Below are 11790 nucleotides of genomic sequence, written 5' to 3' on the forward strand. Positions count from 1 at the left end.
CAAATGTACAATGTTTTGACTTGATGATGACAAAACCTTGTCGAAACATTGTACATTTGCTGTTACGTTAAACTTATATTAAAGTTTTTCTTCATTACCCATTCAAACCGTCTCAGCATTATATCCTTATTTAGCAAATCAAAGATAAACATGTCAAATTTTAAATACAAAATAAAAATGAACCAATATAGTAATTAATAGAAAATTAATGCAAGATGCCTAAATGTACGTACATGTTTACAAGCAACTGCACATAGAAAAATACTGAATCATATTGATTAAAACACTTGTAATTGTAATGCACTGATACCATAGGTAAAACCTTTTAAATATATATATATATATATTTATTTAATACATGTTTGAAGCCCCTCACCCACATGTGATCCCTTCTTACTTGCTTCTCATCATTGATAGTTGTCCTTGTAGTTGCTGGAACATTAAGGAATGTCTCCTCAATCAATATAGAACTTTCCATGACAAGTTTCTCAGAGATTTTGGCACAAAAAAATTGAAAACACAAACCAATGATTATTTAAAAACAAGATAGGAAAGTTGGTCCATAACTTGATCTTAAATATCAAAGGTCTGGATTGAAAATGTATGGTTAGTGAAATCTAATTGGTTTGTGTAATATCCAAATTATCTTGGTCAAGTAACACTTCTATGAAGGTTAACGTGCTCATGCTACTAATCTCCTATAGAATATGTATCCCTGGTGCCCATGGACTACTCATTCCACAGGCCTCATTGGGTCTCTGCTTGACCAATACATATTTTAGCTGTGCTGTCCTCTATTGCTATTCTCACGATAATGAATGGAATATTCACTATAAACCAGGCCCTCCACACGCACATTTCCTTTCTTCTGGAACCTTTCACTTGTAAGTTTTGTACAGCAATGGTGTGAATTACAAAGATTCACCATGTGTATGTTAATTTCCACTTCACCCTGGTACACTTACAACTTGTATTTTCATGTATCTTAAAGTGCTTCCTGTACTGAAACGATTTTAAGAAAATACTTAGAACACTATGTGCTTTTACAAATATCTCGGACTGCATGATTAAAAACGTTTTATCACAATCAAATTAATTATGACATTTAAGCTACTGTCTGAATTTCATATACAACTGGTAATTTTGTCTACTCAAGCATTTCAATTCCATCCAATCAAAATATTTTGCACTACTCTTACAGTAAAACCACAAGTAACTGTTTTCTCTCAAATGTAACGTGGGTTTCTTTGTTACTCTTATCCTTCCATGAATATTCACTGTCTGTCAAATATTTCATTGTTAAAATTAAAACATTCTTTCTTCACTATTAATGAAAGTAACAGGTGCATTGTATCTTCAAATAATACGTTGTTGTCTGTAATCACAGTTAATGTCATGTCATGAAGTCTTAACATCCAAATAAAATCCTTTGTTTCCATTCACATATGGCTTAATAATTTTGTTTATTATGTAATTGATTTGTTCATATTGTACAACTCTCATGAATTATTTCATGTAATGTTCATACGCATGTGACACATGCTCTTAGTTCTACATGTTTATTACTATGTACATTTATGTCCATTACGTGTTGTTACATAAGCTAATAATTTTCAACAGATTGTCTCTGGCTCCCACACAAATTGTAGTTTAATTGTCTCGGGCTACTTTCCAAAGCTGCTGTTGGGAGTTAACATTTACTAACGTGCATCACAAAATAAGTAATAACTGACTGAGCTAAAATTTCTCGTAAATGAGGATTAATTTTTCGTGCTGTTACTACAGTACATAACAGTATAAACTCAAACGAAACTCTACTCCTTCATTGCATGTGGAGAGGTTCTATGTTTTCTTTTTAGGTTTACCAGCAAGAAAGATCTATTAGACCAACGGACAATCCATACTTCAGATGACTAATTGGTTATCATACAATGTAGTATCAATGCTGTTGCTTATAATACCATCCAATAGTTCAGAAAGCAAGGGTTGCAACACCATTTCGGCTAAGTTTTTGAACTCGATCTGTCCTCTACAATTGTGAAAATTAGTGATGCAATAGGCATAATATATACCAGCACCATCCATCCTAGCTTTGTGCTAATCAACTGGAAATTGCAAAGTATGGCACATACATTGTATATAGTGAATATCAACTGATAGATTGGAAAGAAAGGGATGCCTCTTCCTTTCAAATCACTAAGTGATATACTTAATGACTGACTTTTCTTATGATACAAGTGGCAACTGCACTATGTGGTACATACATGGTGTCTTATTTCACCACTCAGAGGCTCAGAAAGCAAGGGCTGTGTTGCATGTTTGCTGCTGGCACATACCAAAGCCACACCCAGTTTCCATTTTGGTGCATCTGTTCTATTACCATCTTATTGTAGCACCTCTTCTGATTTATAGCAGCCTTTCCTAACTGTTGACATGTACACTCATGTATCACCTAATGTGGACATTAACCACTCCACATATTTGTATGGAGACTGTGGGACATCTGCTCTAGATGAAGGACATACATCACATCTACAGTAAATAAAACTTCTTAACCAAACATCAGCATCTTCAGCAAACAACCTGTTGATCACTGTTTAGTTGCACAATAGTTGGTCCAGTCCAGTTTACAAACTCATCAAGCATGAACTTGACAGTCTGTATCATCTTTTCTTCTACTCCATTAGAGCAGGAATGATTAGTTGAAGCATGCATTTTCACCACACCAAACACTTTAACAATTAAGAGAACAGTTGGGTGTTAAGTTAGCTCCCTGATCCACGTGGATCTCATCAGGTACTCTGAACTGAGTTATCCAGTGCTCTACCAGTGCATAAAGTATGATCTATGTAGACATACTGACCATTGGATAATCTTCAGCCCACTTTGTGAAGTAGTCAAAGACCATGTGTTTAGAGAGGTGACCTCTGTCTGTCTTTAGGAGTCAAAGAGTGATATCCAGGGTTATTCTCTGTAGAGAAGAACCACATTTCTTTGCTGGAGTTTACCCTTTTTAGATTGACTTTTTCTCTGGGTGGCACATCCTGTGCTGTATTCACACTGGCACAAGTTTCTCGACTTGAATATAACCAGAAAAAGCACTATCGAGCATTAGCACACATAGCCATATCACCTTGGTGCTCTCTAGTCTTTGAATTATGCAAAGTCTGGAGAATCTCATGTCTCAAAGCCTTGTGAACCTCTTATTGTAACACAGACTGAAAAACTACTGGTTGGTGGTTGACAGCAACAGTAAAGCACACCTTTTGCACTTATAACTGATCATGAAAGGGCCACAAGATAAGTGCATCCATTCTATGTTCCTCCATCTGAGCCAGATGCCCTCTACCTTACTGAATGGCAAGGAGTACCCATGCTAGATCTGAATACTTCAGTTACTCTTTCCAGATCTCCTGGAGCATTAATCATTGCATCCATCCACTAATGGAATCCCCTACAGTATGGCTTATTGTCCCTGTAGCAGAAATTGTCTTAACTCTAACATGGTGTCCAGAATGATGACATTCAATGAATGAATAGGGTCTTACAATCTGGCAAGACACTCTGTCAGCCTTTCTGCTTTGTAGGTGATAATGCATGATTAAATCATATTCCTGTAATGATGTTATTCATCATATCATCCATTCAAGGTTTTTGAAGACAACTGCAAGCAATTCTTTCTTCATTGTAGTGTAGCTGAATTCAGGAACTGTAAGCATACAACTTGAGTATATGATTAAATATTCATCTCTGTCCTACAACTGTGATAACACTGCTCTGATGTCAGAAACACTGACACTAGTGTCTAACAGAAATTCACAATCCTGTTGTAAATATACCAGCACTGGAGCCTTTACGAAAGCTTTACAGATTGGAATGCCTGTTCACATTCCTTGCTTCATTTAAAGTGTATGTCAGTTTTAGTGAGAGCAAACAATAATACTGATATTTTGAACAAGCTGGTCATGAAACATTGATATATGATACAAAATGTAAATTTCTTATTTCATCACAGGTTGGGTCCAGTCTCTCACCACTGCTATGTTATCAGGAGCTGTAAGACTACCTTCAGTATGACTGAAAAATTCCACTTTTGTTTAATAAACACAAATTTTCTGGGTTTTAATTACAAGCCTGCATTTTTTTTATCCGCTGGAATACGCATTTCAAGTTTGTATTCTTATGTCTGCTCTAATCATACAATTTGGCTTTCCCAGTATCTGGATGCTAGGTCTAAAGTACTGAACTAATGGGCCCCTTATAATGCATCTAGACATTCATCAGTTTGTTGTAATGGAAAGACATCAACATAAGTTTCTGTGTTTACCTGTCTAAGATCGGTGCATTAATGTTGAGTGTGATGCGTAATACATCGAATTTAGGTCAAGTTATAAAAGGATACAAAGAAAAACATTTTATTTCAGGTTCAAGAAGCTAGTTCACACATGTGATCACTACTGAATTATAAAAATAGAAATTATTAGGTTTATGTTGTTTAATAATTAATTAAAAATATCAATTTAAGACTTTAAATACTTATGGCAGACATTTGTAATGGTTATCTCTTGAGTTTTGTTGCAGGAGTGTAATATTTTAAATTGCAGATGTTATGTTTAGAAAATAGAGATTAATATATTAAATCATATATTTAAATTCTATGTTTCTTTTAACTCCAGATTTTTAGTACCATCTTCATCTACGTACTGTTAAATTTCTGGAGTTGTAGCTTGGCTATGATTTACAGCATTAATCCACAATCAAATGCTCCATGCAGTACAGTGTCATTACCAAGTTTATAATTTAACTATCCAACATTTGTCTGAAATATATCTGTGTATTTTGAGATTTGAAAAATTATGCTAATGGTGACAAAGCTAGCATTGCTATATTTTCAATTTTTCATGTGTGTGTGAATTTAATAATTGTTGTGTTGTATGGTAAACTCATTTTCCTGTTTAACTCTTAAATATTGATTATGATTATTGAATTGTGTGGTTAGAAATACCCAGTTTGTTTCTAAACCAAAATAGTGACCCATTATATTTCTCACAGATATAAATGTATCAGTTAGACCTGTTTGAAGTGAAAAAAGCATGATGACAAATAGCCCTTAAAAATTAGTTTTACACAAATAATACTTATGTTTGGTGGGATAACCTCTCACACAAGCATTAATTTTGAAAGACAACTTGTAGGATGATTTTATGATGAGCATTAATTTCAGAAAAGTGTATATCCATCACTAGGTAGGTGTATTTTATGTGTAACAAGATTTTAAGTGTCATATAGATAGTCCAGTATGGTCACGAAAACATTTTCATGTGAATGGAAGTTTGAAAACTATTTTCAATGTGTTTTGTTTTAAACTTATAAAATCTGTTAAAAAGAAACTTTGGGTGTGTTGAGATATTTTGATTGTGTTTGTGAAATGTAAACTGATAATTTTAATTACTCACCTTATTATGTGCTTTATAATGATTTTCTGTGTCCCTCTTTTCCGTAGCTTATAATTATAAGGTTGGTTTTAGAAATCTACTGAAGATTATAATTAATGCAATATATTAGATTTATGTTAACTTGTATAGATGTTAATTTTATAGACTTTGCTGTTGAAAAAAAATTTTGGATTTCGTTCTTCTTTTCTTCCAGAATCCAGCTGATAAATCAAATATTGGACCTATCAGTTACTACCCCTCCCAAGGCATTCCAAACTACTATTTTCCTTTTACCAACCAGCCCAATTATCTGACCCCTTTTGTCTTTGTCCACTTCCAGAATCCCACCATCAGTGTACTGATCAACATTGAGTGTAAAGCCTGGGCTGCTAACATCAAGTACAATAAAAAGGAACGACTGGGAAGCGTTCACTTTGAATTACTGGTGGACTAGCTTCTAGCAATATTAATTATATAGCCTAGACATTTTGATTTTGCATAACATATTTCTCTCCAAACAATTTTTTGTTTTAATTTTCTGAATTTCATTCAAACATTTTTTTTTTGTTGATTTTTTGTGTTATATGTATATTTGTAGGTTTCCTCTTTCTTAGAAAATGTCATCCAGTATATTCACTTTTAAGCAGGAAGAATTGAACACTTTCTGTTTGTTTGTTTTTTTTATTATAAGTTCCTACTGTCAGTTTTAGAAAAAAATTAATTGAAATAGCTCTAGTATGTGAACAGTTAATAAACTGCTGGTCTGTTCATGCTTGAGAAAAGGAACATCAGAATTACATCATATCCAAAAATAAACAGTAGCAATAAATCTAATAAACTGACTTTTTACCATTTTCTTGTTGCATTGAAACCAAATTCCGACATTGTGTTTATCTTGTTTTACAGAATAGTTTACATATAGCTAACTGTTATACAAGTCTTATTAAAAGCAAAGTAGAATACAAATTGTATATAGATTAAATAAAATGTAATTCTGCCGACATCACTAAATGTTTGGCACTGGATAACTAATTTGTTTTATTCATTTTTTTTAAAAGAGAAGAAAGGAATGGTTTTTAACTAGTAGTTAATTTTCTGAATGATATTAGTTATGTATTGGAAGACTTATACTTATAGCTAAAAGTTGTTCTCCGTGTCTAAAATATAGAGGTAGAGCATTTAAAACATGCTTGCCATTTTCTTAAAGAAACCAGGAAATAATATAAGGCTTATAATACCATTCCACCATCTATGTATGATTAAATAAAAGTGTTATTTAAATCTTTCCTCGTATAGTACAGTACATGTATAGTTGTCCAACTTCAGAAATTAGACTGTATAAGTATCAATCAACTGTTATATATGTGTATAGTTAGATAGATATAGATATGAATAAGTGTCAAGCTTGTTTCTGTACAGGCAGGAATTCACTCCCTTTCTATGGACTCAACGATATTACTTAGTAACTTGTTATTTTTGTGAGGTCATGTTTTATATGAAAAGTAGATATTTGGTTTTTGTATAAGATTGAAAAATCAAAGTTAAATCAGAAACGTACAATCCAACACAAAGGTCTATACATTTATACCAATATTACATTTGGAAAATTGTCCTGAAGACTAACTGAAGAATGGTTGGACCTCTTAAAAAAAAATGGAAAACTGGGCTATAGATTTTTGATCATGATCATGATTTTAATATCACATATGTAATTGTTTAAAGATAAATAATTTTCGTGTATTAGTATCTAGTCTTATGGATTTTATTAAACATTATGGTGTTTTATGTCAGTGTTTCATCTTAATTGTTAATTGTATAGTTTAATTGTGTGTGTAGGTATAACATTCAAAGATACAATCTGCAAAAACAAGTACCAAAATGACTGTTTAGGTGCTACACATTACTTCTTAAACTAAGAAAACAAAACTAACAGTGCACAAGTCTATACATATAAGCTATATTCTTACATTAGTTTAAATATGTGAAGTTCCACCTCCAAGTCTCTCTTATAAGAATTTCCAAGTTAAGTTGAATTATCTACAACTGATCACTAAATGATTGATCTCTTCCTCCATTCAAGACAGTGATAATTTTGTTGTTAATGATAATCAGGTGAAGATCTTAAATAACACATGATGTTTTTAAACGTAAATAACTGTCTGCATTGATCTTCCATGAAACACTCATTCAAAATGAATTTTGAGTATGACAAACCTCTATTTTCTTTCACCAAAAATCATAATCTGGAGTTGTTCAGTTTTATGAGCTTAATGAAGCAATTACATTTTTTTAACTTTGGAATTTTATACATTGTCAAACAACTCACATTAGGTAAGTTAACGAGTTGAGTTTTGAAATTTATTAACCCTCATCAGCCCAAGTCAATGGGAATGAAGTGTTAAATGGGTATAGTAACAAAAAACAAATTACACTAGATAGATTTCCTTTTCCTAAAATCTTGTAATGCTCCACTAAATGACGTTTCTTGTCATCCATCTGGACTAATGAGAGCTAATACAACTTGTAACTGCAGCTGCATGGTTAGGGTAGGTGTTTTGCTACTTAAAGTAAGTTAGTATGTATTACTTGTAGCACGTGATAAGTCAACCAAGTTTTACTGGAGGCCTTACCTTGTGAAATTGAATATATAAACTACTGAGTAGTATTACTGGATGTCAAAATTTGTAAAACCTCAGCAGTGTTAATTGTTTTTAGAAGGTAAACTACAATCACTAGCAACCTTCCCCCTATTAAAATCTCCCCATGGTTGCAGAGCAGTGCTTCTGAGGGCTTATAATACATTGTGTGGCTTTGTGCTTAACAACAAACAAACTCAATTAAAAATTGAACTTTTTTATAATATTAACATCTATAATGATGTATTTGCTATAGGAAATGTATCTGTTGTTTCAATAACGTAATCAGCCATTTATATGTATTGTTGTTTTAGATAGGAAGTTTAATTTGGAAAGGCCAGGTAGAATAAACAAATGCATGAATAATAACTTTATGCCCAGGGAGTTAGCAATTAAATTCAGAAAACTTCAGTTAAGACCAGTTTTGTGCTTATGTTTTAGTTTATAAAGTCTTGTAATGCATTCAACAACTCGCAAATGCTGAAGATTAATGAAGAAATATTGGGCTATAATTAAATATTCAAACTCTAACATAGTAAGAAATCAGTGTGTTGCTCTCTTTATACATAGAGCATAAACTTGCAAAAGTGCAGTGGATGATTATAAATACTGAGCTTTTATTTTAAATAGAAACTAATAATATAAAAAAATATGCTATCATATTTTACCACTTTTAAATATGCAATCTCAACATGAGTATTTTGCAACTCATCACCTACCTTAACACTCGATGATGCTTTCAATAAACAATTTAGTAAAGACAACATTCATAAATGTAGTTTTATCTGTTTTTTCAAGATGTGAAATTACATGAAAACTAATTTCTGCTTCTCTATACTGCAACAGTGCATCAACAGAAAATACAGTCATAATGGAAAGGCTGTATTAGTACTTTAGAATACTGAGAGCTTAGATTGTGCAAAGTTATGGGTGAAATGAGCAACTTTATGATCTGGAATAATATGTTTACTCTGGAGGTCATATAAGCTACAGATATATATATATATTAAATTTCCAGGTGTATTTATAAATTGTGATATTACAAAATACTTCTGGAAGTTATATGTATATTATACACAACTAGAACATCTGATGTACTCATTTATTCCTTTCGCTACGACATATTTAAATGTTTTTCGCAGTTAAACTCAGATTGTATGGATTATAGTTCTGAAATTTCAAATGCTGAATAAATGTCATTTTGTAAAACAGTTTCCTTATTAATAAAACTTGAAACTATACCAGGATCTTTGATTTATCCGAATAAGTGAATTGCAGTTGCAGAAGTGTTATTGTATATTAATATACTATGCATATATTTGTTCTGTATATGTCTAGATTTCACATGATATGTAGTTGAGAAAGTCGTTAAGTTTATTTTGTTTTAGCTACCTTTGCTCCTTTGTTATTCTCGAGTGGATAATACCTGTTCTGACTGAGAGAAGAATATTGTTGAGATATTGCACATTGTGCTAAGATGTCGACAGCAGTATCCTTCAATGGTCGTTCAGGTGATATTTAGAGGTTACGGCCTCACTTATGTTGTAATGAGAGCGGCTACTTACATGAGTAGTGCTAGTCACTCTAGGTAAATGCAATATTTCTTGTGAACTAAGGAACATTGGATTTAGTCGTCTGGAACAGGATCTTGAAAGAGAAACAGTTTAAAGGGAGAATCTAGAAAAAGCATCAGACTGTCGTTCCAGAAAACTAGAATACACACTATTGTGTTAAGTCTGTTGTAATAAAGATTGTGCATTTTGTAATTCACTTTGTTTCCAGTCTCATTATTCCATTCAACATCATGACTCGGTTACTCAGAGACTTAGCATTATTTCGTAATAATCGCTATCTTGATTAAATCTCCTGTTCTGTATCCAGAAGTCTCAGCCTTTAACTTCTTCTTAGGAGGGTTCTAAAACTGAGTTCAAATGAGAGAAAATATATTTCTACTTTAGGTTACAACAAGTCACATGCCCCCCTCTTCAGTGGCTCAGCAGAAAGTCAAAGGCTTATAACGCTAAACATCGAGTTTCGATACCTGTGGTGGGTACAGCACAGATGGCCCATTGTGTTGCTTTGAGCGTAAGAAGAAACAAAAACAAGTCACTAGAAACTGACTTAGAGAAGGAAATTAGCAAGTTAAGAAGAAGGGGCAGTATGTAAAAAACCAAGTATATATATATATATATAAAAGTCAATATCGTATTGTGATGATAAAATCGTTTTATGATATGGTAACAAGTATAAAATATATTTGAAGTTTGCAATATATATGTCTGTCTGTGATCTTTATCGGAGTTTAAGTCTTATAGACCTGGGAGTGTAAGGAGTATTTGACTTTTTCCTCCCCACCCCCTGATAGATGGTAACTGGTTTCTGGAGAATATTATTCTAATTACTATATATGTGGGACACTCTTAACCCTTTCAGGGCAATGTCCATATACGTAATTGCAGTAATATTCATGAGAATAAACACATTTTCTCTCTATTCGTTATTGCTAAAGTTTTGCGTGTGGCGAACAGTTCCATATGTGTATTCACATTTTCATTAGTTCTACTTACTCCTCGAGAACATTACACACAAATAGTAATTCTTGTCGTAGCAGCTTAAAACTAATGTCAGCCTTATTAAGTGCTTATTTCTAATGTACATATTAATAGGTTAAAGGTACTTTGGTCTATCTTCACTATGTATGCAGAAGCTATCTAATTCGCATAGTAGGTCATTTTTATGCCAGTTTTGCACGAAATAATTTTAATGAATTATGTAAGAGTCTATCGGAGAATGTTTGTAAGTTGACATAAATTCTGATGAAGTGGTTCTGGGTACTTTGCGTGTTGTAGTTAGTAATGAGTTTTGTATTTTTTGTAATTTGTTAATATGTTTTGGTTTTATATTTATCCATGCTGAGCATGCATATTCAATTACTGATCTTATATATGTTTTGAAGATTCTTATTATGTTGTCTGCTGAAGTTGCGTAGTTCTTACCCATTAGACTCTTAACATAACTTGTGCGTTGCCAAACCTTTTTGAGAATGTTATTATTGTGGTTTGCCCACGTTAATTTAGAATCATAAGTTAAACCTAGAAATATGGCTGAAGTTGCTGTCTGGAGAAGTGTTCCATTCATATATAATTTAGGTGGACCTTTGTGTTTTATTTGTTTTGTAAATACTGCCAGTTGATTTTTCGGGACGTTTATCTTAATTCTGTATTTTTTGGCAATATTCCTCAATATTGCTTAATTGGGGCCGTAAATTTGTTGCTGCTATTAATGGTGTGGGCGCATTTTTCTGCAACATCATCAGCAAATTTTGAGGAATATCCTTGATTTGGATCTTTTAGGGGGATATTGCTAACGTACATGATGATTAGGATAGGGCTAACCACACCTCCTTGAGGAACACCTGCTTCTGGGGTAAATGACTCCGAGAAAGTTCCTTCCATGTTAACTTAAAATTTCTGTTTTCCAGAAAGATAGATAACCAGCGAATAATTCCGCGCGGTAGTCCCATTTCTGACATACGGAACCTTTAGACAATTATGCTCAATATCGAGAAAGCATTCTTTCCTATTAAAACTATCTATGATTGATTCTGTTAGTCTAACTAAGTGGTCTGTAGTTTGTCTGATTTTTCTAAATCCATTTTGAGTTTCTGGCAATTTTGAAGTCGTTTCCAAGAATGTGAAGAGTCTATTTCTAATTATACG

The 11790-nt window shown here is 32.8% G+C and overlaps 1 protein-coding gene across 2 annotated transcripts in view; it reads left to right on the forward strand.

The window, feature by feature from the left end:
* LOC106457257 (sodium/potassium-transporting ATPase subunit beta-like) overlaps positions 1-9841 on the forward strand; it is a 55739-nt gene extending 45898 nt beyond the window's left edge. Inside the window, exon 6 of one of the 2 annotated variants that reach the window (XM_022383093.1) lies at positions 5776-9841. In XM_022383093.1, the coding sequence (XP_022238801.1) occupies positions 5776-5889 (114 nt within the window). In that variant the 3' untranslated portion in view covers positions 5890-9841. Of the gene's footprint in view, positions 1-5649 lie in introns of both variants that reach the window. The other variant, XM_013916650.2, reaches the window with a different exon arrangement.
* Positions 9842-11790: the final 1949 nt, after the last annotated feature.

The sequence above is a fragment of the Limulus polyphemus genome, unplaced genomic scaffold (genome assembly GCF_000517525.1).
Source record: "Limulus polyphemus unplaced genomic scaffold, Limulus_polyphemus-2.1.2 Scaffold308, whole genome shotgun sequence".
Lineage (NCBI taxonomy): Eukaryota > Metazoa > Arthropoda > Merostomata > Xiphosura > Limulidae > Limulus > Limulus polyphemus.